General features: G+C 46.4%; 2 protein-coding genes across 6 annotated transcripts in view; one reads left to right on the plus strand and one right to left on the minus strand.

The window, feature by feature from the left end:
• Positions 1-8,575, plus strand: part of EGLN1 (egl-9 family hypoxia inducible factor 1) — a 53,093-nt gene extending 44,518 nt beyond the window's left edge. For 2 of the 4 annotated variants that reach the window (XM_032491825.1, XM_014558394.2), the window contains 3 exons: positions 2,193-2,329; positions 5,052-5,119; positions 6,073-8,575. In XM_032491825.1, coding sequence (XP_032347716.1) covers positions 2,193-2,329; positions 5,052-5,119; positions 6,073-6,137 — 270 coding nt within the window. In that variant the 3' untranslated portion in view covers positions 6,138-8,575. The remainder of the gene's footprint in view (positions 1-2,192; positions 2,330-5,051; positions 5,120-6,072) is intronic. The other 2 variants (XM_032491827.1, XM_032491828.1) reach the window with 1 other exon arrangement.
• A 5,480-nt stretch (positions 8,576-14,055) lies between these two features.
• SPRTN (SprT-like N-terminal domain) lies at positions 14,056-26,548 on the minus strand. Of its 2 annotated transcripts, none has more exons than XM_006183734.3 (5): positions 26,328-26,548; positions 25,423-25,522; positions 20,421-20,549; positions 17,391-17,658; positions 14,056-16,471 (listed from the first exon to the last, which is right to left on the minus strand). In XM_006183734.3, exons 1-5 carry the CDS (start codon positions 26,546-26,548, stop codon positions 15,714-15,716), a joined length of 1,476 nt encoding a protein of 491 aa, XP_006183796.1. In that variant the 3' UTR covers positions 14,056-15,713. The 2 variants fall into 2 exon arrangements, with proteins under 2 accessions (XP_006183796.1, XP_014413889.2); XM_014558403.2 differs by having other exon boundaries at positions 16,263-16,471; positions 17,386-17,658.
• Between the last annotated feature and the right edge of the window lie 118 nt (positions 26,549-26,666).

The raw sequence follows: 26,666 nt of genomic DNA on the forward strand, positions 1-26,666 counted from the left end.
AACCAATTAGAGTATGTAATACATTTACTCTCTCTTATTTTAAATATATATTCCCTTAATATTAGCCCAAGTTTCAATTAAGTTTAAATGACTTAAAACTTGAGAAGTATGTCATGTATTACTGCATTGGAAGTTGTAGAAGCTAATTTTTGGTTGATTTTTTTAAAAAAATCTTTTAAAATTTACTTGATTAAAGCAAAATACTCAAGTAGAAAAGTGCACACAGTGTATATCGTAGTGAATTTTCAGAGTGAACACACTTGTGTAGCCAGGGTGATTTTTTAAAATCAAATAACCTTTAAAACACCTCTGCCCACAACCCACACATACACTCACAGGTGGCGATCGCCAAGTCTTAAACCTGCAGAGACCTAGTCCTGTCCTAAAAGCATATCCTAAAGTGTAGGAGATGCTCCCAGTGCTCCAGTCATTTTTCTATACCATATTGATTTAAAGAACTTCCTCTGTTCTACTTCAGGTTCAAAATGGAGGAAGTTTCACTGCTAAGCAGATTTTGAGGCATTCATGTCGACAAGCATGCCTTTCTGACAATAGCTTTCACAGTGAAGTAAAGAAAGCAATTTGGTAGTTCATCCTGAGCTCAATGCACAAAACAGATTGGTGTAACTTTGGTTAAAACTTAAAATACTTAAAATTTTTTCCCCAGATTTTGTGAATGTCTAGAAAGCTAGAAATAATGTTTGTGCAACTCCTAACTTCTGTATTTTGTGGATCTTTTGTTAGGTCCTTTCTAGGCTGATCACCTTTTAATTTTGATATGACCTAGCCAATGTCATTAATAGACAATGTTTTAAAATTAGTACATGAGCAGAAAAAAGTCTTCAGTATTTTTACATGTAGAACTGGGAACTTCCACTGCAAGATTACACTGAATGTGAGCAGGGCACAGACGTTGCTCTGGGTGCTGGAGACAGCAGCAATAGAAATGTCCCTCATACAGCTTGGGCTCAAGTGGAGGGGACAGATCAGGGGGTTGACAGTGACAGCTGGACGTGTGGGAGCACGTGGGAGGGCCACCGCATTCAGAGGTCAGCAGACGTTTCCCAGAGGAAGATTGGAAGCTTCAACTCTCTCTTTTGAAACGTTTTCAGCCGATCACCTGTGCTGTTCCCAGGGACTCCCGTCAAAGGCAGGAGGGCAGGAGAAAGAAAAGAGGACGTGTTCCCGGTCAGTCTAGAGGTTCTTTAGATGTTTGCCTGAGTGCCGGGGAGTCACTCAGGGCACCGCCGGACCCTGAGGAAGGCGGGCCCGGTACCAGGTCGCCCGCGTTTCCCTCAGGAGGACGAGCCAGCTTCCCTCACTGCGGTCGGGTCGAGGGTCTGCCCGGCCTCCGTGGTGTCTGGGTCGGGTGTCAACACTCCTTTAAATTTCACATCTACCTCTTGAGAAGTTTAGTTTTTCGAGGGTAATGGGCTTCTCTGGGGCGGGTTTGTCTTCCTTTACTCCTGCCCAGATTATGGTCACCACAAGGACATCTGTCTGCATCAGCCCTCTCTGCGCCCAGTGCCCAGAGCAGGAAGCACTCAGTGGTGGACTGGGTAGGTGAGTCTGTCTGACCGCAGATGGAGGAGGGCGTGTGCTGGGCTGCGCAGCACCGATCTCTCCTGCACGGAGCCCAGTCGTGGAAGCAGGTGGTCGCAGCAGTCACCCGGGTGCCAGGCCCCGTCTGACGATGACCACAGTGGCGGGGATGACTGAGAAGCGGTGACACTTCCTGCTGGTCGATGGAATCCGTAAACAAGAGGCATTAGACTTGTGACCGCTCTTAATATTACCTGTTGAGCTTTAAAACACGATGGACTATCTCTTTGACATACGTAACCATTTGCAGTAATGTTGCCAGGACGACTTGAAATGGATGTATTTTTAAGAGTAGGTTACCAGTGATTAAGACTTTCAGGTGTCATTTTGAAGACTTTTGAATTCAGATAATATTCGTCCATTTCATCAAGTATTTACAAAAATCCCTAAAACGAGAAACACCCTTTTCTTTGCATCAGTGTATGTATTGAAGTCTCCGCTCGCTCGTGCACCTTGTTCACTGAGATACATTTGTGGGTAATGCAGTTAAGAATTCTGCATGACTGAAATGGGCCTCTGTCCCCCTCACCCCAGTTCAGCTGTATAGCATTCTTGGTCACATGTACTTACATATTTGGCTCTTTTCCTAGGTAAGTGGAGGTATACTTCGAATTTTTCCAGAAGGCAAAGCCCAGTTTGCTGACATTGAACCCAAATTCGATAGACTGCTGTTTTTCTGGTCTGACCGTCGCAACCCCCATGAAGTACAGCCAGCATACGCTACAAGGTGGGGTTCTTTTTAAGAAAAAATTGGGAATTCAAAAATTGCACCTCTTGGGGAGTGATGGAAATGTTAGCTACGTGATTGTGGTGGTGGTTTCATGGGTGTAGACATCCATCAAAATTCATCAAATTGTACATCTGAAGTATGTGTAGTTTACTGTACAGGAACCAGACCACAACGAAGGTGTTAAAAAATAAAGTGAAAGAAAAAACTGGCTAAAAGTATAGTAGGCTTGGAGGGGACAGGATAAACTTGGAAGCTTTCTAACGAGTATCTTCCTGTTTTCAGTTACAGTATCATAAGGCTTTGGTCGTTAACTATTTTAATTTGAATAATTTTATAAGGTTTACTCACCGTTAGTGCTGAGTGTTTGTGGCTTTCCTTGCACAGCCGCTCCGTGTCTGGGGGGAAGACACGGAGGCCCAGGCCCTCCCGTCTTTCCAGTTCTGTCTCCTTGTTTTCTATCTCTTAACTGCTGTCCATTCTAGGACCTGGTGAGAGTCTTCACCAGGGGGCTGAGGATTAGACAGAGGAGGGAAAGGGCAGGTGTTTAGAAGATGGCTGGGCAGGCTGGGGAGACAGGGGGGATGGAGGAAAATAAGAGGCAACCAGAGAGTAGAAGTGGAGAGAAAAGAAGAGTAGAAGAAGAAAGAAAAGTAGAGAAAAGGTTGCCGTGTGTGAGGTAGCGTTGGAAAAATCAGCCTTCAGCTCTCACAGTGAGCCTCTGGTAGGCTTATTGTATATTCTTTTCTACATTTTCTACTTTATACTTTTTCTACAAAGTTCAAATATAAACCAGTTATATTTAATGTATTCTTAAAAAATTTTTTTAACCATTTACCATGACCCAAATAAAACGTTAAGACTGTTATAATGGAGGATGTCACAGACCCCATTATAAAAAAAAAATTTATAGGGAAAAGAAAGTGCTGTTTTTTAAGTCCCTGTTTTTCGTTATAGAAGGACTTTGGACATTATGGTGGTGAGTTACTGGCGTGCAGTTGCTTAGAGCTGGCGAGATGCCCTTAGGTTCCCGGAGAGAGGAGCTGGCTCTTGGTAATGTTAGAGGTGGGCCAGCCTGTGATGAGGCCCATATTCTGAAGACTCTGTCGTCACCACCTTCCCCTGTTTTCTTGCTTCCTCGCCCTGAATTCATATAGTGAGTAGCACGCTGAGCAGTGTGTGGCCAGAGGTCAGGGGAAGCTGTGCGTGGCACCTGGGGGGAAAGGGTGGGGGATACCGTCCCAGCACGTGCTGTGCCGTCCCGGGGCCCCACCTGTGCCCCCACTGCTGACCTAGACCCTGCTTCGTACACCTTCCTTTCTATGGGATCTTGAGTATGCTCTGGTGTCGCCCTTCCAGATGAAGAGCCGACAGACATGTTTAGGTAGCAAGTAAATGTCAAATGACTGCGGTGTGCTGCAAGAGTTTGGAGGGAGAGAGTAGGGTTAAATTAGCAGTGGGTCTGCTGTCGCCATGAGGAGAGGGCTCAGCTGGGCCTGGAGTGACCACAAGCACGGAGAACCACGGTGCTGGCGGGGCTGAGGCCGGGCAGGTCCCAGCACGGAGCTGGGTATGGGGAGGGGGCTTGTCCTAGCAGATCCGTGGGGTAGTTACATCTGTGGGGCAGTTACAGCTGTTTTCTAGGCAGGACTCGATCCAGATGTTAGAACTCTGATCACTGAGTAACTCAGTTTGGGGCAAGGGCGGAAGAGGCTTGAAGGTGTTTATCCCTGCACCTTCCCCGTAACCAAGGCCACCTGAGAAAATAGGAGAGGCCGTCTGAGGGTCGCCGCGCTGGAGCTCTGGAAAGCTGAGCGAGCTGCGGGCCTCCGTTTCCCCCGTTGTCCAGACTCTGCCTTCGACCTTTCCCTCGGCTGTGCTGCCGGGTTTAGTTCTGGCCCATTTGCCAGCTCTTCTTTTGATCAGGGTTGTTCTGCCCCCAGCGAGCAGTGGCCAGAGTCTGTAAGATGCTGTCACTCACTGCTCTTCCTGCCAAGGAGCTGATCACCGGAACGGGTGTCACTTCCAGTGGTGTGTGTACATCTTCCACATTATCGGTACCAAAAGGTATACCTGAGTGCTTTGTGGTGTTTGACGAGCCAGAGAGTCTTCATTCATTTGTGGAATGAGATATTCCAAGTGAGTGAAATTTTCAGAAAAATGAAGCAAAACGTAGTATAATTGTTTTGATAAAAATCCAAAAAGAAAAAAAACCCCACTCTTGGCAAAAATTAACTTTCTTGATGGCTCCAGTTTATAGGATTGTAAATATCCAGTGATTTCTTGCTGCTGTAAGTAGGGCGACGCCCCCGGAAGTGCTGAGACGCTCAGCCCTGCCTGTCTCTGCCGGACCCCTGGCCCAAGGCCTCCTGAGTCTCTCTTAGAACTTACGCTGCTGACAGTTTGCCTTTTCCGTCACAGCTACTCTTTTCCCTCCTTATTGTCTGTTTCTGATCTGCTGTGGGCTGAAAACAGGTGATCAAGTAGGTTAAGGAGACATTCAGAGAGTCATAAAGGCGCACCGGCTCTGGGGCAGGAGTGTGAGCGGGCTGGGTCTCCGCCCTGCTCCCGGCGCGGGGGCCGCGGGGTAAGTGGGTTACGGGTGCGGCGCTCGTCCGGTCGGCCGTCCTTTTGGCATTACCAGTTTCAGTAGACCTTTGCAACACCATACCCTCTTTTTCCCAGTGTGATCATTCTTACCCTATTCTAAATTTTCTTTTAGGTACGCAATAACTGTTTGGTATTTTGATGCAGATGAGAGAGCGCGAGCTAAAGTAAAATACCTAACAGGTAAACACCGGGGCCAGGGCGCGCTGGCAGGAGGCGGCGCCTGCCCGAGCCAGGAAGGCTCGCTCCTTGTTTTGGTCCAATTCTTATTTCCCTTATTTAAGAGACGACGTCTCCCGAGTCGTCTTCATTGTTATCTTTTAACCAACAGAATTGTCCAAACGTGAGGAAAGTTTGAGGCAAAGGAGTCTGAGAGAATGATTCCAGCCCAGGCTGAGTTGCTGTGCGGTTATCCTTCTCAGTCGCAGGCTGCTGAGCTCCTAGGAGCGGCCACCTGGCTCCCCGTCGTTCTCCCGAGGGGAGAGGCGGTGGCTTTTCCTTTCTAGACGCACACGCCCTGTAGAACCCGCCAGGGCTCCCACGTGACACGTGGCCGTGCGGGACGCACAGGGGCGGTGGGCGGGAGGGGCTGCCCCCCAGGGCGGTGGCTCTCGGTTTCCTAGCAGATGGGCCACTTACCTTTTTTTTTTAACCCTGCCTTGTTAACGCCACAAATCTGCTCAGTGTTCACATTACTGATTAACTTGCTGTATTTTCAAGAGCCACTGATAATCCCACAGCGACCTTTTAGAAAACTATAAAAATTGGCCATTCGTTCATTTTCTGTGTATTTTTAAAGTCATTTTTTGCAGAAGCCTAGTAGTGTGCTCCCAGTGACACCGAACATACTGCTGTTTAATAGCAATGTGAATGGCTTTCAAACTAAAAAGGAAACAGAATCATCGTCTCTGTGTAGAGAACAGTTTTTCCCTTTGAAGATTTACTAGCTCAGAGCCTGTGCATTCGTCATAAAACGATGCTGAAGGCGGCTTTTAGATAGTTCAAGTGTGATCATTCTCACATGATATGTGTTTGCAGAATTGAAACACTGTGCAGACTGTGGGAACTCAGTGAGAGGCAGTAACAGAGGCTCTCTGGTGCTTAATAAATGAAAGATTTTTTTTTTAACCTTGCAGGTGAAAAAGGTGTGAGGGTTGAGCTCGATAAACCTTCAGATTCAATCAGTAAAGATGTCTTGTAAAGCCTTCGAGCCAGCGATGCCCCACCTCACCTACAGCAGGTGTCGCCGCTGTGAACTCGTGAGCACCAGTAAACGGGATAAAGGAGAACAGCCCACCAGTGGACATTTTCATAAGGAAACAGAAACAACTTTTTTGTATCGCATCAAAATGAAGATTTTGACTGTGTGGGCCTGTACTGCATGACGGCCTCCACACCTGGGACTGCTTATGGGCGGATATAAGTTATCAGCTGACAGTGGTATTTACATCTGGACGCGACATAAGTGCCCTGGGTAGAGTTTTTTCATTCTTATATTTTGCCAGATCTGTCATCTAGCTGAGTTCACGTCATCTCTCCCTTTTTTATATAGTCAAGTTTGAATTTGAAGTAATTTTTGTATGATCAGGTACAATTTATCAAAACTGAATTGAGAAAAAAAAATTACAGTATTATTCCCCAAAATAGCATCGATCTATTTTTGTAAACCTCTTCATACTATTAAATTTTGCCCTAAAAGACCTCTTCTAATGATTGTTGCCAGTGACTGATGATTCCTTTAATTTCCTTTTTACTTAAAATAAGAAAAGGAGCACTTTAATCAGCAACTGAAAAATCAGACTGTTTCGTAGCCCGTCCTGCACTAATCTGAACTCTTAGAAATTGCTGCTGCCGTTTTGGACATTGTTAATCATGAAACGTAACAGTAAAACCATCACCATTTACTACCAATAACTTTCAGTTCATGTTTTATAAGGAAAAATGCACAGTAAAAAGGTTTTATCTTTTAAGTTACATTAAAAAACAACAACTAAAGTGGCTGGCACTCAGTGAACTTGAGGTTGTCCTCAGCGTCAAGTTCCCAAGAGAAAGGGCTTGCTTTCGCTTTCAGGCAGATCCTGTAGACTAGACGATCCTGCCCTCGCTCCTGAGCCTCTTCCCTGTGCTTCCCGTCAAGGTGGTCATCCTTTCAGTTGTGCTGTTTCGTTCCCTTCCTCCTCACCCGTCTGACGTGCAGGTCGGAACCCCGTCCCGGAGGTGGGGAGATGGTGCGTGTGTCGCGGCCGGACTGCGTCACCGCACACGTGGCGTCGGGGCCTCCTCGGGCCGCCGCCCCCCACGCTCGATGCTGGTCTCCTTATCAGTCCTGAGAGTTGTATGTTTCCCTTGAAAAAACCAGAAGCGACAAACCGGAAGATTTAATTTTTATGTTTTTAGGAGTCTTCTTTATTACTTTTCAGAGCAAGAGGGACTATTAGAAGAATCCCACCAGGCCTCTAAGACTCCTGTTACTTAACATTTGAACTGGGACGAGTGCCTCCCACGTCCGTCTCCTGGGTTCTTTGGGAAAGCCCGAAGGGTGGTCCCCACAGTTTGCATGAATTAGGGTGTGAGACCTTGCCCACTTCGGCTTTCTGTCTCTGTCCTTGATCTCCTTTGCCAAAATAATGTGAGTGTACAGGAATCTTTCTGTATGTTTCAGTTTATGACAGTTTTAGCATCCGTATAGTTTGTATTCAATTAGAGACCTTTTCTATGGAAAGCTCAGTAATCTTTATTAAAAGATTGCTATTGTTCATGTAAAACATGAAAACCAGTTGTTGGATGAGCTGACAGTGTGGACTTTGGGAGTAAACCATTCAGTGCTGTGATCTCGCCTAGGAGAAACCTGCAGGAGGAAGCTACAGCTGACTTGTTTTCCTTGCCCACGTTCAGTTCTGTTCCACGTCATCTCGTTCCCGGTGGTACCACGTAACGTTTCTACAGTAAGTGCCTCTCCACCCCGGCCGCCCCCGCCCCTCCCCGGGAGCACAGGCTCTTTGCCGTCTGGTCTCGGTGCGGGGCACCCTGTTGGACCACAGCTCAAAAGCTGTTACTTTTAGGTCTAGTAGAAGCTGTGTGGTGTTGATGAGAGGTTTGTTTGATTGTCACAGCACCAGCCTTTTGATCTGGGAGCCCCTGTGTCATTCACACGTGTATCTGCAGTCGTGCGAAGTGTCAGATTCTGCTCTCTGTGGGTTGTGCTTGCCGGACAGGTCTTAACTGTCATATTTTTTGGGAAAAGTTTATATAATTTCTTGGAGGTGGTTGTGAAAGGATCCAGAAATCAGGAGAGCCGTTTCTTTACTGTCCGTTTAAAGTCTGTTTATTTCATGCTAGTGGGACCGTTAACTTGTCACCAAGCAGGACTCTATATAAAGCAAAATTTAAAACTATTTGTGGCCTATATGTGTTTAATCTGGTTGAAGGTAGAGCTTCTAATGCTGTTTTTATTCAACACATTAACCAGCTGTAAAACCCAGACCTTTATCAACAGCAGGCAGAGAAGTTCGGAATTTATATACAGATAGACTATGAAGTCATGTAATTTGAAAAGCGGTGTTTCATTATGAAAGAGCTCTCAAGTTGCTTGTAAAGCTAACCTAATTAAAAAGATGTATAAAATGTTCTTGAAAAATATTATGGTGGTTATTTCCAGCTGTCTTTTTGTTCGTTTCTTAATCCTTTATCATACACTGACTTTCTTAACAGGTGCTTCCATCAGATAATGTGCTTTTCTGTCACGCGCCTCTGGCTGAGTGCATAATGTTTGGAATTACTTTTTATAAATGATAACAAAGGAGAGAGAGAAAATGGTAAATAAACACGGGAGTCAGACAGTTTTCGAAACATCTGGGGGGGGTAGCTGGACCCTGTGGGACCCGCGAGCTTTGAGTCTGGATCCTCGACATTTGGATTCTTTTCGCTTTTACTAGGATTTTAAACACTGCTCCATACCTCACACTGTTGAGCGTATCTGTTCCGTGTCACCCTCTGCCGCAGAAAGGAAGGGCATTAGGGTTATCTCTTCTTGTCCCCGGTGTCCTGTGTGTGCACGCAGGCAGGTTTAATTGGTGTGCTCTCAGACTGAACTGTAGGCGTTCTGACAGCGTGAGGACAGTGTACGTGTTTGTTTATCTCGTGTTTGAAGTATTTTCTGTATGGGTTTTTGTTCTTTTCCAGTCCTATCTCGGGCCATTGGGAGATCGTGCTGAAGTATAGCTGGGTGGATGAAAGGAGAGGGCGAGTGAGTCCATTTGGTAGTGTAGTTAAAGGGCACAGGTGGGCTTGACAGATCTGGTTAGTTCCGGCTCAGCCACTTCATTATGTGACCTTTGGAGCCCTTTTTGCCTGAAAATAAGCATAGTAGCCCCAAACTCAGAGTCGTGTGTGACCGAAACAGAGTGTAGATTACTCCCCAGGTGCCCAGGGTCCGAGGATGAGTGAGAGCTGCATCTTGACTGCGGACTGCTGTTTTCTACATTTACATATAAATACATATTTATAACTATCCCAGATTCTTAACGTCCGTGTACACGGATCTTCTTCAGTTAGTTTATAAGCAGTCAGAAGCGAACACCCCGTCTCCACGGCTTCAGGGACAGGTGCTGGGACATCCGCGCGTGAGGCGTGCCTTCCCCAGATCTTGCCGTCGGTCCTCACGGGGTCTCCCTGGTCACCGGCGAATAAACCCCACCCGAACCCGGCAGGGCCCGGCACAGGCCCAGGATGGGCCGCGGACCGGGTCCTGCGCGAAGGGCGTGGCCTCCGGAGCTGGGAAGGGTTTTCTAAGTAGAAAGCGCTGGCGCGCCAGCCAGCTTGTAAGACGGGGGAGGCGCCGACCGTCCGCAGGCAGCTCGGGCTCTGCTGGGCGAGCGGTGAGTCGCGCAGGGTGAGCGCAGCGTCACACGGGTTCCCGCGGAGGGCTGCCGGGCGAGGCGTCAGGAGAGTAGGCCTTTGGCTTGACTGCCGCGTGGCTGTGGTGCTCTGTCAAGTATCTCTGCACTTTTTGAAGTCCAAGTTACACACGCACATGTGGCTAAATCAGCTTGTTCTGTAAGCCCTGCATGGCCTTCCCCCGAGGAAAGATTTTAACTCTTTAAGTGATTCTTAAAGTACGTGCCCGACTGGTTCCAAACAACGCAGCTATGTGGCTACATCGTGATTCCTCAGTGTTCGGCATCCCCGCGCGGAAGGCCAGCGCCCGCGGCTCTCCCGCCCCCCCGTCCCCACCACACACCTACAAACAAGCACACGTCCGCACCCCACCTCCTGCGTAACTGTGTTGTAACTTAGATCAGGTTCGTGGCTAGACTGCTGTTCAAAGCTGAGACATAGAATAAACCACGATGACTTTTCTTCCACAGCTTCCTTTTTCCCTTAATGCCTTGACTTTTCATTCTTTCCCTGTGGCGTCTAACCTGCGGCGCCTGGAGCAGCCACCCTCCATCCGCCCCTGTCGTTCTGCAGGTGCCTCCTCTGTCCTCATCTACCCCCTCAGTCTGGTGGCGCCATCCGTCCGCCAGCACTTCTGGGGAAAGCACCTGCTGGGGGGTAGATTTTCTGAGACCAGTGTCTCTGTTTTCCCTTCCCCTGGTACCTTGCTGGGCAGAGAAACAGCTTGGAAATCAGCATCCTTCTGGATTTTGAAGGCATGGCCTCACTGGTTCTGGTCCCGGTGTGAATGCTGGGAAACCTGAGGCCATTCCTGTTCCTAATTCTCTGTCCGTAACCTGCTTTTTTTCCTCTGTGGAAGCTCACGGTAGAGGAGACCGAAGGAGGCTGTTTGGGCAAGGGACCGGGTCCGGAGAGGGGAGATGTCTCCCGGAGGCCTGCTGGGAAAGTGAAAGAAGGAAGCAAGGGTCTTTAAAAAAAAATGATGGACTCAAACAAGACTCCAACCCTTCCCACCTCACAAAGAACAGCGCCACGTCTGTGGACTGCTGCGTTTCTCTGGCCCAGCGGAAGAGGGCACTCCAGTGTGAAGTCCCCATCCCTGCCTGCACGGAACCAACTGTTCTTGCAAGTCAAGGAAAGGAATACCTTTCAAGATGAGCAGAAAAGGGGAGAAAACATCTCTTACACTACTGTAAGAAGAAAACAAGAATTACAGACAGCTGATGAAAATTCCTTGACCCTGAGGCAGAAGGAAACTGTAACAGTATCCCGTGCGAATTCAACATTCTTAAACAGGACATTGCAGGAGTAAAAGTTAACACCTGAAATGAGAAATTCAAAGTCCCAGACCAGAAATGGAGCAAAGGAAAAAATGAAACAAAAGCTGGTGTAAATCAGCAAAGACGTTGCAAATGACACAACTAGCTCATACCAAGTTTAAATTATAAGGTACCCCAAGAAGAATAGACTCCACTGAAAATACAATGAAGGTCATTAAAAGAAAGCAGGAAAGCAGCCAAGAGTACAAAAGAGCCACACAGTTAGCAAGCAGGATGGACACACACACACACACTGTCGTGTGCTTACGTGACGAAATACAGCGGTGGGAGTGGTCTCCAAGGAACAAGATGCATGACCCTCAGCGCGGTGGGACGCCAGACCCCACCCTCGCCCTGGATGTGGCTGTTGGAGGATCTGGTGTTAACCACACAACTGAAAAAGTTAAGCCTGGCTGCATTTACCTTATAAACGTTACTGGCCATTTATGTCTGTGTGTGCGTATATGCACACGTTTATATTTATTATTTTAAATGTATACAGATACACACAAGAATCCTGTGAGGAATCCTGTAAAAAATACATTTACCTCCTCCCAGTTTCTTAAATGTAGATGGAGGTTTTCATATATTTAGTTTGCAAGGAATGCTTATAACCTGAAATGATTTGGGTCTGAAGAATATCCTGTCTTGAAAATACACAGATTTTGATTCTTCAGAGAAATAGGGAGAAGTCAGAGTTCGTTAAGATGCCTTTGCGGAAGCAGGTAGCATGGAACTTGAGAAATGCCTGGTCGTTTCACTCACTCAACACCAGGAACAATGTAGGGAGAGAACCCTGTGTGCTAGGAGGGTGATGCAGAGCGAGATGGTGAGCGCTGGACTTCTGCAAAGGAAGAGTGCTGTGCGTTTAGAAACAGTAGACAGGCACAGGGCTCGCCTTGTCTGGGAGAATCCCTGCCGGCGTGTACCCGGCTTGGCCATACGTAGGCACTGTTTTCTTCCAGAAGACCGAGTGTCATGTTGGTGTTCAGAGGGAAAGGGAGATGACGGTGTGGCCCGTGGGTTAGTCCTTGTTTGTGTAAACAAGCACACGCTCCTGGCCTGCTGCGGCCTCTCCCGGGACCACAGGTAGGTGAGACGGGCGACTCAGAGCTGGCAATTACTGTTCCTGCTGTTGGCAAGTTTCTCTCTGACCTTTGTGGGTTTGCTTTGCCTTCAGTTTTTCAGAGAAATTTCACTGACCAAGAGCGCCACCTGGTGTTCAGTGAACGGGGGTAGATCTTTCGGTAGGTTCAACACCAGCTTGTATCTGAATACAGCAGACAACATCATAAACTTTACTAATGGCACGATCCCTGAGTCACTTAAGAAGCTCAGGTCTTTTACTTTTCGTTTCAAATGATGTGATGCTGAAGCATGTAAACATGTAACATGAGACTTTCTAGTGGAATGTGAGAAACTAAAAGAGCCGGAGCTCAGCTCCACAGAGCATCCATTCACTTCAACTCCCAGGGCGACTGAACTGTAATAATTGTCGTCTTCGAGTTTCACTTCATCTGGTGGATGTGCTGCGAGTCAACACAAATACAGGTCGCTAAAAAGGCTACCACAGCCTCGAGGACAAAACTCAAATGAGCAACAGGAAAGCATCGTCCTCGGCGAAGGACTAACGGACTGCGAAGAGCTTAGCTTTGTCCTCCAGCGGCTGCGCTCCGACCTTCTTGTTTCCTTAAAGGTCCTGTAAGGTTTGGGGAAAAACCAAAACAACAAACCACAGTCTCAGCTCAGGACGGTATGGAAGCTTTCGTTGTATTTTGCCACCCATCTTAGAATTTCCAGGTAGGGCACGCATTTATAATCTACAAAAGCAAAACGAAGCTTTATCAATTGAAAGTTGTATTTGCTAGATAATTGTATAATCTTAGAAATAAAGTCTATCCCCTTTTTCTACCCCGTCTCCCCAAAATGGGCATTTAAAGATTGACCCAAAACTGCCAGCTGTTATTAGGATATGAAATTCTCTTTAAAGGGAAAAACTGAAGCCACTAGAACAGAATCCTTTTTACAATGTAAATGACTCAGGTTTCGGTGTAACAGAATTCTTATAGATTGAAGGGAATGCTTATTTAATTCCAATTTTAAAATTAACTCCAATTTCCTTGCCAGCTACAGTATTTCCATCATCCCTGAAAACTGACCAGATCTTGATTTTACCCCCTAAATACTTCTCAAACCCACCCCTTCTCTCCATCCCTGCCACAGCCCTTCTTCCTCCCATCTGTCGTCCCCAGAGAATCCAGCGGAACACTTCTCACATGTTCCTGGCTGCCTTACAAAGCTCTCTAGCCCCCACTGCAGTGCCCCGGCCTGATAGGTGTTACCAGGGACCACCCAAACCGGACATCAAGGGGAGGGGACACAGCAGAGGGTCCCGGCCCTCAGGTTCTAGGTCTGACGTGTCTGCGTCTTTCTCCTGCCGTTTCCCCCAAGCTTTGCACACTCTGTTCATCTGGAACAGCCGACTTCTCCCAGCAGAATGTGCTGGTCTGTGTCCATGTCTTTTTTTGTGTTCCTTCTCTTTGCAAGGCCCCTTCTCTCTGCCTCCCCCAGGCTCAGCTGACTCGCCCTGTAAGACTCAGCTCAGATGTAGGATTTTCTCCTCCATCACCTGAAGCCCCAGGCTGTGTTGCTTGTCCTTTAAGTTCCCCCAGTGACCGGGAGAAACCTGTCACAGCACGTACCATACTGCCCGGAATCCGCGTTCGGCCCGCTCCCCAGCCAGGCTGCAAAGCTCCGTGAGGTCACGGGCTGTCTTACCGCATAGCCTTGGAACCCTGCATGGTTTGGGCACCAACAAATGTTTAACTGCACAGTTTGTTAAACTGAATCACAGAAAATGATCTTCTATGAAAGTATATATGCATATATTCAACATAATACACATTTTAAGTCATTTATCTATAAACATTTATTAAATACTATGGTCCAACTTCATGCTTAAGAAGTATCAAAATTTGTGAACGAACAACCAGGCAGGCTAACATGGAAAGGACTGGTGCCAGTGTTAAGGCTGTGGAACAAGCGAGGCTGTCCTGGTGCGCGTGCAGGCCGGCGCTGTTCACCGAAGCTAAACGTCAGGACGCGGGGGGCGCGGCCTTCTGGTCCTGGGTGTGCGCCCAACAGGAATGAGTCCGGATGTTCTCAGCAGCATTATTCACAACAGCCAGCCTCCAACTGGAGGTAATTCCCGTGTCCATTAGTACTGGGATGACAAGCAGACTGGCATATTCGTACAAATACTACACAGCAATGGAAACAACGAACTCCCGCTACCCAGAGCAAGGAAGCTGCTACTTTATGAAGTTCAAAGCCAAGCTAGGCGAACCTGTGGTGACAGATGAAAACGGGTTACTCGGGGGTGGGGGTGGGGGGGGTGGGCTGCGCGTATTGCTTGAGAAGTAACCGAAACACCCTCTACCTCCACCCGGTGGTGGGCCCCAGGAACACCCGGCTGCGGGGCATGTGTGGACACGTCATTCTGCAGTAAAGTTGAGGAAAAAGGAAATCTGTAAGCTAAGGCCTTGGAAATATGCCCACACGCTGGTGGTACAGCCATGAGACAGAAAGTCAAGTGATCAAACCATCTTTGTCCTTTTGCTGTCACGTGGAAAATAATGATTTTTAAAAGAAACACTTTTTAAAATGCACACATGGTATTCCTAAGTGGTTTCAACTATGGCTTAAAGTTCGTAATACTGCATCCAGATAATGTTCCACTTGCACAAAACCACTCATTTTGCTAAATTGAGAAAACAGCTAAACTCTGGCCTACAGAATTACTATAATATTCTGAAAGAAATTTATTTTACTATATTTATCTACTTTATTATTTTTAAAATTTTTTGGGGGGGTGAAAGGCAATTAGGTTTATTTATTTACTGGAGGTACTGGGGATTGAACCCAGGACCTCGTGCATGCTAAAGCATGTGCTCTGCCACTGAGCTACACCCTCCTCCCCATATTTATCTACTTTAACTTAAAATCTACTGCCACCTTTTAGCCTAACAGACACATGAAAATCTTTATAATATAGGAAATGTATTTTCGGTTAAGATTTTGAAAAAAACTCCAAAAGCTTGAGTACCCTAAAACAATTATATACTTTAGACTGTATTTTTGGTCGGTATGTCTGACACTATGAATATTAACATCACTTCTGGGAATAAGTTTTAATATTAAAAAAGATTCAATTTAACCAAATACCTGACAGGATTCCTGAGTATTTTAAGGAAAATAGAGAAAAAGATTAATAGATTTGTTCTCCTTTGCTTTTAAAAGTATTTAAAAGTATCTGAAAACTAGACATGTATACATCCAGAACAAACTCTGGGCCACAGTATACACAAGGCAAGAGTGAATTACAGCACCTTCAGACATAAAACATTTTAAATTACCATCTCATTTATGTGTATGTAAAACAGATACTCAGTACTGGTGAACCATTACAACCTGCAAATCTCAGTATTAACCGGAAACCCCTGAGCAGCGGACACTGTGCTCGTGAGGTAATTCAGGTGGCACGTTGAGACCCAATTCGGTTTTCAAAGATTTGTTGAGCTTCTGCCTTTGATGTTGTCGCCTTCAAGGCACCAGTCCAAGTGCTCGTTAATCTGAGCCTCCGGAACGGCACTCTGACACACGGGGCAGGGGACCGGTCTGCTGAGCCCCGCGCCGCCGGGGCTCGGCGCTGCAGCTGGCGGGTGTGGGCGGCACTGTGCGTCGTTACCACCGCTCTGTATTTGCTCTTTCTTGATAAAAAAGTTGTCAAAAACAGTCTTGTCTTCTAGCCTGGGCCGTTTACTTGGGAATTTATCTCCAGGCCTGCTTGCACCCCGGGGCGCAGTCACAGGTGTCACCTCCATGGCTTGTAAAGACTTTCTTACGGCTTTCGTAGGAGACGTAACCCTTCTCTGAGCGCCAGAAGGGGCCGGGTTCTTCGCGATGTCACGGGCTGTTGCGCCTTCTGCTGGAGACCCGCGCGCACTTCGGGAAGCCTTCTGGCTGGCAGCTGACACTCTAGGGAAGTAGTTGCTTACAACAGTTTGGTGACTGGTACTGAGAACAGGGGCGACCAGAGAAGTTTTTTCACTTGAACCATTCTGTTCAGATTTCACCTCAATTTTAGAATTAGGTCTTAGAGCACGTGCAGAATGGTCCTGACGTAAAAGATCTTGGGTTTTATTAACAGCATGTGAGGTGACAAATTTCCCAGATGAAGGCAAGTTGCTCGTTTCTCCTAAAACATAGCCTTTTCCACTAAAAGGGATGAACAGCTGTCTCTCACCTCTGTTGGGTTTATCTGCAAAAGAAACAAATATTTTTCCCTGACTCAAAATGAATACTGTAGCAAATATTAAGCTACCAGACAGTTTTTTCAAAACGAAGAAGTACTCTTTTATCTACCTTAGACCCCTGTAATAATAATCTATTAATGGGAGAAGGGCCGTCTCCAGTAGTCAGGGAGCTCTGGTACTGAGAACACAAAGGACAGAAACCCTCCTCTCACGTTTAGACGAGGAGTGCTACCGTGCAAAGACCACCAGCAAAGTGACTTGACCTTGAAAACTGCTTAGTATTCAGTTCAGTTCCAGAAGGGAAAAATCTGACACTGCATTCTTCCCTCCAACTCACAAAACTGAGGATGTAACCTCCCCACATAAATCCTTCTATAGCTTCTCAACGTACTGGGTGTTTCAGACCTGAGAACTACAGCTGATGCTCGCAGGCCCCTCACACCCAGGACCCCGCTTCCCCAGGGAGGAAGCATTGACTTCAGCCACCTGGGTACCTCTGCAAATGGCAGCAGCTCTGAACTTCACAGGAAGATGAAGTGCTGGCATATTCATGTCACGTCCTTTCCCCAAGCTTCTCCCAGAGCAGATACATACGTACAGAAGTCAGCTGGATGGACTCCAACCGATAGGAAGGGGTGTAGCGCGGACTGACGTTCCGGGCATTGTTACTTGAATTACTGTTTTTATTTTGACAATCTTTTTGCCTTCTGTTTCCTAATGACTCAGGATAGGGAAGGGGACTTTGCCCTCAAATGTGAGCAGTGGAAACTGTTGCTACTTTTACTCACGTCTGTATAAAGTGTATTTTTCTACCACCATTTCACGGACAATGGGACGTGTTTGCTTAAGCCCACGCCTGAAAACCCGTCCACCACAAACAACCCTGAAGTCCGACTCAGGCCAGGGGAACGCGAGCCACCTGACCTCTCTCCTCCGCCGTGGGGGCTGGCTGCCTGCCGAGCCGTGCTCTCCCTTGGCCTTTTCTGGAGTAGTTCTCCGGCTCCTTGATCTTCACGAACGCGCCCCCGCAGGTCTGCTGGTGCTCGGCCCACCAGTAGTCGTGGGCGGACGGCGCCCTGTTGGTGGCGCGCCTGACGAAGCCGTAGTAGGGCCCCCGGTGCTGGCACGGCCCGTCGCAGCGCCACCAGTGTCGCCGGTACTCGTCCACCTCGTCGTGGAAAGTGTGGTACACCTGGGGTGAGATGACGTTTCAGCGTCAAGCAGGCAAGTCAACGACTGATTTTAAGAAAATATATAAGCAGCCTTTTTTTTTTCTATTTTTAAAACTCTCCCTTTCCTGGAGCCCTCTGAAGTTATTATGATGTTTGGGGAAAGACAGCAACTATACTTAGCTTCTGTTCAAAAGTTCATTTTAATGGGCAGTTAATTTAGTACTTCCTAAACTGTGCAGAGAGTGCAAAATTTGAGATTAGAAGACAAAAAAATTAAAACAAAAAGCCTCTGTAAATGCTACACATTTTAGAAGCCAGATTTTTAAATGATCCAAAATTAGGATAAAGACAAGAAAGCTCCGATACTAAGAACTGTCCCGCTGCTGAGCTGGCACCTCCCCAGGGGGCCCGGAAGGAGGGCTGATGGGCTGTCTCCTGGCCGCACACTCTGCCTCGTGGTGAGCCTGCTGGGCTCTCATTTCCGCTCCCGGGCGAAGAGCACTCCAGGGGCCGAGGGTTCGCACCCTTGCGTCCCTCGGGGCTGTTCCAGGTGGCCCAGTGAAGGCGCTCAGGAGTGTCCGCCGACTGAGGGAGCCAAGAGCTTCACTCACTGAGTCAAAGAAAATCCGCAGTAAATGTGCTTCAGTCCTTAAACAGGATTCTTTAGGTTTCACCCTCCAGATGGATCTCACTTAGAACGTAAGCAGAAGACAGGCAGACAAGGGCTCTGACTGAAGGGAAGGCCAGCCCTCCTGCCCAGGCGGCGCGGGGGGCCGGGGCACCACCGGGAAACTGAGGCTCCTGAGTGACGCGGGTGCCCCTCTGACCTCTCAGTGGAACAGGACTACTGTGTAAGATAAGGGCATCGGTACATGAGATTCTCTTTTTTTTTTCCTTAATATATATTTCTGTTGACGTATAGTCAGTTTACAATGTTGTGTCAATTTTTTAAAATACATTTTTATTGAAGTAGAGATTTTCTTTGTTTTAAATCAAGGCATTCAACTCTAATAAATTCCCCTTGTGGGAAAGAATGCTACGCTTTCTATAACTCTGTGGATAAACAGATTTATACTCACTAACTTTCCATCATAAGGGAACAAATTCTGTAATTCAGCAAGCCCACAGACAATGCAAGTTATATTAGGTGCAGGGGAGCGCGGAGGACAGAGGTTCGGGGGTGAGGAGGTGTGGAAGACCCTGCCTTCTCTCTCATTGAGAACGTCTCACTTAGCAATTCAGTGGCAACAAAGACAGCAAACTGGATCTGTTTCGCTTCCAACGCCTGCAATTCCTGCAGTCTGGGGATGTGGCTTGTGAACAGCGTGGTCACTAACTGTCCCACACCGTGAAGCCGGGCGCCCTGTGGCGTCCCGCTGTAACAGGATGTGACCTGTACCAGCAAGGGGTGTCCAGGCGGTAAAACCTCAACAAAAACACACAGACATCCAAGATAAAAGAGTACTTCCTCTTCTGGCCGAACAACAGGAAGTACACTAGGACTTCGCTTCAAGTGTACATGCTAGTGAAGAAATTAAAAGCCTTTTATCCTGGCAACTCCATAGTCTCTTGCCAATCTGGATTTTATGTGACGGAGTTTAATGCGAGCCACTCTGCTGATGTTGAAGTAACTCTATCTGATAATTAAATGAGCTCCTTAGAAAAGTAAGACTTGACAGCTACAAGTAAGCGGGGGTGAGCACTTTTCATTTTCCACCACACTGGCCTTTCCTGCCTTTTAAAAGAAGGAAATACCCAAACAGACCAAAGAATTGAATCTCCGTAGGGACAGTCTCTTGCTGGATGCAGTTCACTCTTGCTAAGCCCCTGCAGGGGCCCTACACTGTGCGTCTCACACAGATGCATACAGAGCGGATGGAGCCCCCCTCTGTTCAGAGGCGTGGGACGGAATACTCTGACAGGTTACGTGTCTGCTGAGAGGTTCCAGGGAGGGAGAAGTTATAATCCCTCTGGAAGGACGAGGAGCATTTTGAGAAAAAGTAGAAGAGGCGGCATATTTTAGGGAGGGGACGTATGCGGAAGGCAGGAGGTGAAAAGTTTAGGCAGAAACACAGCCGCGGGCAGGGGAGCTGTGGGAAGTGAGGAGTAAAGGAACAGGGAGGCTATTTGATAAAATGAATCAGTAATAACAAAAAAACAATGAATGTTTCATTAGTACTTAAACTGTGCTCAAATGTTCTGCATGCATTTTCTCCTTTCATCCTCACGAGAATGCAAGAGTTGGGATGGTTTCCATCCTCATTTCACCCACCAGGGTACGGAGCCGTGGGGGACGAAGTAGCCCTACAGTGCACGCCCAGTGGGCTGGCATGTGGACGCCAGGGCCTGGCTCCTACTGCTTTACTGATGGCAGGTGCTGTCACCTCCACTGTGACATGCGGACATAGGAGTCAGAGGCTCTGATGAAGGGAGGGACACGTGACACGGGAGCAGAACACAGGATGGGCGAAGGCGGAGTGTGGGCCCTGAGAGGAAATTAACAGGTAACTGGAACGGTCCAGGAGGGAGCTTGTGGAGGCTGGGGGTGACCAAGGACAACGTGTCACCCTGGACGTGGTCAGAGGTCTCAGGGGCATCGCTGGCTCTTGCTGCCTCCTACGGGTGGTCCCGGACAAGCCAGTCCGCTGCTCTGGGCCTCTCGCTTGCTGTGCAAAATCCTCAGAGACAGCCTCTGTTTCTACCCAGTTCTCAACTATTAATTAAGTCCCAGAAAACCCCAAATAAATAACGAAATGTCACACCCGTGTGTGGCATTCCCTACCGTTATGTTGGCTCCAGTCAGGCGATTGATGCGATGCATGTGTTTACAGAACTCTGGACCGTGTCCCTCCCGGTCTTTGTCATTATTAGTGACAAATAAATAGGCATGTATCATTTCATGCAAGAGGGTCTGAAACAGAAAACAAATTAATTTGTTAGGACGCTTTTGAAAATAAAAATGCGTTTTCTTACTCTACCCGGGTCTTAACCTTCTTTAGATCACAGGCTCTTTTCAGGAATGGATCAAAGTCATGAACTGTCTTTCTAGAAAAATTTATATAAGCACATGTTCACAAAACTGCATATAATATCCAAAGCTCTGTAGAACCCAGGTCAAGAACCACCTCTTCCTAAATAAAATAAAATAAAATGGCAAAAAAAATAAAGAACAACCTCTTCTAGGAAAGCCTTTTTTACTATTAATAAAAATTCAGAAAAGGTCAATGAATTCACCCACAGAAAAACTTTAAAATTCTGTACAGGGAAGAAATTCCCTGAGTCAAGTGCAAAGGCCAACTCAGAAAAATGTATGTGCAACTATCCCACAGCTATTAATTCCTCAAATATAAAGGGCTCCTACAGTCAACAGGAAAATGACCAACAATCCAGTTTTAAAATGCACAAAGGTCACGGACAGTTCACAGAAAATGAAACATAAAGGACCCATAGACACATAAACTTAGGAAAAAATGTTCAACTTCATTTCTAAGAACAGAAATGCAAATTAACACTACACTGGTGTACCACCTTTTGCTTATCAAGATGGGTAAAATCCCTAAGGTCTGACCGTTAGTAAAGCTACAGGAAAGGAAGCGTGCCCGTCTGTCACTGGGAGGGGCACAGAACGGCACAGTCCCTGTGGAGGAGAATCTGGTAACACTTAGCCAAAATTCCAACCACGCTTATCCCGGGACCCAGCAGTTTACTACACTAATGGTAACGGTTGCATGTACACGGGGTTTTCACTGTGGCACTGCCTACAATGGCGAGACTGGCAGCAGTGCTTGGCAGCAGGCGCCTGGTTAAGTGAGCAACGGCACATCCGCATAATGGAATTCTATGCCGCCATAAAAAAGAATAAAAACCATCTCTACGAAATATCAGGAGAAAGCTACAGAGAGCGTTCTTTTAATGAAAAAGGCAAAGTAGAGTGTCTATGGTATTTGTAAGACGTGTGCTCTGTGGCGGAGAGGGGCTAAGAGTGGCTGTAAACATGGGCAAAACAGAGCAATGAAAGAAAAAATACCGGTGATGACAGTGTCCTTTAGCAGGCAGACAGGTGAGGACAGAGGGCTGCGGGAGACGGAAATTTCTCTGGGCCGAGCTTTCTGTACATTGGGGATTTCTGAATCACGTAAACTTTTAACACAAATGATAAAACCGACTGCTCGTTCCATACCAAGGAAGCATTAGTTTAGGTACAAAGTTAACAAAAGCATTTAAGGCTGCTTTTTCATAATTAGTTCTAAAAAATATTAATACATTTTTTTAAGAAACGAATATTATGGGGGGAGGGTATAGCTCAAGTGGTTGAGTGCCTGCTTAGCACGCACGAGGTCCTGGGTTCAATCCCCAGTCCCGCCTCTAAAAATAAATAAATAAACCTAGTTACCTCCCCCCCGCCAAAATAAACAAACAAACAAACCAAAAAATGAAAATCATAAAGCTCTTCAAAATCATACCTTTTTCATAATCCTCCATAATTTTTTTTAAAAAGAATTTCCATCGGAAGAACTAAACTGGCAATAATGAACTACAGGCTTATGAAATTATGCTGAACAAAAAAATGGAACCAAACATTTTAACTCGGTCATTTTGAAGACTTCCCTTTTAGAGTAATCAACTCCATCTCTAAAAATGAACTTTATCGATCAAAAAGCACATGAAAAAATGCTCAATATCACTAATTATCAGAGAAATGCAAATCAAAACTACAATGAGGTATCACCTCACACCAGTCAGAATGGCCGTCATTCAAAAATCCACAAATGACAAATGCTGGAGAGGCTGTGGAGAAAGGGGAACCCTCCTACATTGCTGGTGGGAATGCAGTTTGGTGCAGCCACTGTGGAAAACAGTATGGAGATTACTCAAATGACTAGGAATAGACTTATCATATGACCCAGGAATCCCACTCCTGGGCTTGTATCCAGAAGGAAATCTACTTCAGGATGACACCTGCACCCCAATGTTCATAGCAGCACTATTTACAATAGCCAAAACATGGAAACAGCCTAAATGTCCATCAACAGGTGACTGGATAAAGAAGATGTGGTATATTTATACAGTGGAATACTACTCAGCCATAAAAACCGACAACATAATGCCATTTGCAGCAACATGGATGCTCCTGGAAAATGTCATTCTAAGTGAAGTAAGCCAGAAAGAGAAAGAAAAATACCATATGAGATCGCTCATATGTGGAATCTAAAAAACAAAAACAAAAACAAACAAACAAAAACAAAGCATAAATAAAGGACAGAAATAGACTCAGAGACAGAGAATACAGACTTGTGGTTACCAGGGGGGTGGAGGGTGGGAAGGGATAGACTGGGATTTCAAAATTGTAGAACAGACTACACTGTATAGCACAGGGAAATATACACAAAATGTTATGGTAACTCACAGAGAAAAAAATGTGACAATGAGTGTGTATATGTCCATGAATAACTGAAAAATTGTGCTGAACACTGGAATTTGACACGACATTGTAAAATGATTATAAATCAATAAAAAATGTTAAAAAAATAAATAAAAATGAACTTTATCTTTTCAAGTAAATGTCACTCTACGAGACTCAAATTCGAAGGCCATTCTATGTTTCAGATGTTTCTCAACATTCTTAAATAATGATAAATAACTATTATAAAAGAGAAGCAATTTACCTTCCTGATGTTTGGTTCAATTTAAACACATCCTGAAAACGGTGCCAGGAAGCCTACTGAACATCTCTGTTTTTATGTGTCTTACCATCCTCCACATTTGGGCTAGATTCAAGCAAGGCCCGACACAACGGTGCCCAAACACCTCTATTTCCCACTGCTGTTCTGTATCTGGCCCAAAGCCACTGCCTCCGCTCCTAAATATGCCAGAGGGTTAGCGGCCTCCCTTTTGTTCCCGGCCCTCCCATTCCTTCTGCCGGGAGCGGCCCCCCGCTGCTAACTACCTGTCAGAATTCCATCTGTCTTGTCGGGCTTGCCTCCATGTTTCCATTCGTGGAAGTAATAGCTCTAAGGCAGCAGTGATGAGGCCAAGCGGTGCAGCTTTAGAGCCAGGGAAGCTAGAGCCTAAACCAAGGAGCTGCTATTCATTATACACGAGACCCTGGACAAGTTACGGCTGGCTGGCTGTCCTTACAGTGGAGCTGTCCTAATTCGCAGGGCTGGGGTAACGGCACACAGGAGAGTAACTAGCTTAGTCCAGGACACGGCAGGCGCTCAGTGAGTGCTGGGGGGGGGGGGGTGATGTTAGCAGTCATCAAATCTACATCTCTGAAATCCTTCCTGAACTCCTCAAGAAGGAATTGAGTTAGTTAAGTTAGTCTTTTCCTACTCTGAATCCTATACATTATAAATTAGATAGCTGCTTTAAAACATGGTTCATGTTTATTTAATCACTTACACAGTAAACATTCATTAAGCAACTACTATTCCAATTAGGGCTCCTAGTAGGGTTGCTTTGGTTAATCATGTTCAACTTGTTTTGTCTATTTTTTTTTTCTGCTTATTCATTGAGTTACCAAGAGAGTTGCGTTAGTATTTGCGACTACGACTGTGGATTGATTATTTCTCTTTTTTGCTTCTGCTAATTTATGCTTCATGTCCTTTAAAGCTATGTTATTACTTTTAGGATTTTATGTGTTTTTATTTAATAGATGTTTTATCATTATAAAATGTCCCCCTTTTTTTCTAGGAAAACCTCTTCCCTTAAAATCTTTAGTCTAACATTAATGTAGCCCCAGCAGCTTTCTGTTGTTAAGTTTTGGCATGTCTTTAACTGGAGAGTTTAGTCCATTTACATTTACTATAATAACTGATATTGTGTTTATGTCTACCTTTATTTTATCTGGGCTCTGTTCCTTTTTTCCTTTCTTCTTTATTAATTAAGTATTTCTGGTGTAACAGTTTACATCTAGTAGCTATTTCCTTTTAAGTTGTGGTAAAAAATATGTAATATAAAATTTACCATCTTTTTTTTTTCCTCTTTTTTTCCCAATGGATATACCAGGGATTGAACCCAGGACTTCATGCATGCTAAGGATGCACTCTGCCACTGAGCTATACCTACTCCTCCAAAATTTACCATCTTAACTGTTTTTCAGTGTACAGTTCAGTAGCGCTAAGTACATTCACACTGTTGTGGAATCCATTACCTTTTATTATCCTTAAAAACAGCATCCTTCGTATTTCTAAGCATGTTTTAACTTACTTCCCATCCAACCTCTGCCACCTATGTTCTTTTGTCCATACATTTCAAGTGATACAACTGGGGCAATACAAGTCACACTGGGTGCATCTTGGGTACTTACAGGCATATACTAGACTCAACTAGATGCAGTCTCAAGAGTTTTTGCTAGCAGGAGTGACCATCAGCTCTAGATCTGAAGTGTGCCCTCATGCTGGTTTGTTCTGCCAGCTCAGCTCAATGTCCTAGGAGGGCACCTTGGTGGCTGAACAGAGAATCAAAATTCACGTGTCCCAATTGGAGCCTAAGTTTTCCTCTGCTTCTAAATCCGTGACTCAACCTACCTGAACCTTAATTTCCTCGTTTATAACACACATTGAACAGAACTGTTGTAAAGATCAAATCTGATAATATACCTGAAAGATTCTAGCTTTGAAACGCTATAAAAATATTAGGTAACCATTATTATTTGCCCCACAATAAAAGTTTGCAATGACTGAAAACTGAAAAATTTTTTTTACATGTACAGGGTAATTGACAGCAGTCTAAATCTGTAAGCATTTAAATGACTGAGCTAATCAGGGTTATGCAGAGAGTACCTCAACGAGATCCTTTCTTGGTCTCAACTTTAAGAGGGGTTCGCTGAGTCGGATGGAACACATGCCACCTCTCCCTTCATAGCTGCATATCCCAGCACACCTGGAAAACAACCAGCACAAAACTGTCATTTACCAAACAAACAGGAAAGAGAGAGATCTGTATACATTCCTGGGCAGTTCAGACTGAGAGGACGCAATGGCAGATGGCTTTCTCGAAAGTTCACCCTCTCTGTTAGGAGATGCTTGCGTTTCACCCCACTTAGGGAGACAGACACGTGAACAGTCGTGGCTTCCCTTACCCGAGCCAGGCTGCAGCTGCTTAAAGATTATCCTATTCTGCTGCTCCCTCTCCTCCTACCAGCTATCATCAGTCTGTGGTTCTCAAGCTTGGCGGTCGGAAAGGGATCCTTTCGGAGGCATCCCTGATGATGATCCCTTGGGCCCAGAAATAGGAAAACATCACCCTTTCCCTACTCTAACGCGAGAGCTCACTGCTAGGTCGTGACAGCCTAATGAGCAGAGACCAGAACGGCAGGCTTCCTTGGAAGGATTCACCGCGTGTCCGCGTTCTTTCTTATGGGCAGACGCTAGCTATTTCCCCCTCCTGGGTCCTAAAGTACTACCGTCAGACAAATCAGAAATGTATTAATTTATCTCCTAGTGAAGGGGGGAAGATTCAAAGAAACATCCTTTTCTCCCATTTTTTCCCTTATATAAGTCAAACCGTCGCGGGGTGGGCCACACGGCTTTCTTCAAGTTGTCTGAGCGGGAGAGAGAAGGGTGGGGAGGGAGAGATACACCGAGAGGAGCTGCCTGCCCCCAAACCAGGCAGCTTAACGCCCCCGGGGCCGGGGCTGCGGAAGGGCCGCCGGCCGCCTCCTTCCCCAGCGGCGCTCGGGACTCACAGCGTCATTCGCATGCTCCACTTCACCTCGACGGCCTCCAGCTTGCCCCAGAAGAAACGATCGTTGAACTGCACAAACAGGGCCCGCAAATCCGGGGTGGGGTCCACCAACTCCCAGGACGCGTCCACCAGCGACAGCGGCTCCCGGGCCTGGTCGTGCCTCGAGACCTGCAGGTCCCACTCCTCCTGAAGCTGCAGCGCCAACACCAGGTCCTCATCCATCGCAGCCAGGCTCGCTGCCGGACGCGGCCGCGACTCCGGGTCCCCGAGCCTCACAGGGCCGGGTCGAGCTCCTAGGCGATACCGGCTCTCGGGCTACTCTCGGGTCAGCCCGCCGGTC

Source organism: Camelus ferus, chromosome 11 (assembly GCF_009834535.1).
Source record: "Camelus ferus isolate YT-003-E chromosome 11, BCGSAC_Cfer_1.0, whole genome shotgun sequence".
Classification (NCBI taxonomy): Eukaryota; Metazoa; Chordata; class Mammalia; order Artiodactyla; family Camelidae; genus Camelus; species Camelus ferus.

Coding starts and splice junctions, on each gene's coding strand:
- SPRTN (XM_006183734.3), bottom strand. CDS start 26,548: ATGGATGAGGACCTGGTGTTGGCGCTGCAGCTTCAGGAGGAGTGGGAC. Junction 25,523..26,327: donor TGGAGCATGCGAATGACGCT/GTGAGTCCCGAG, acceptor GTTGTTTTCCAG/GTGTGCTGGGATATGCAGCT. Junction 20,550..25,422: donor CAAGAAAGGATCTCGTTGAG/GTACTCTCTGCA, acceptor TTTCTGTTTCAG/ACCCTCTTGCATGAAATGAT.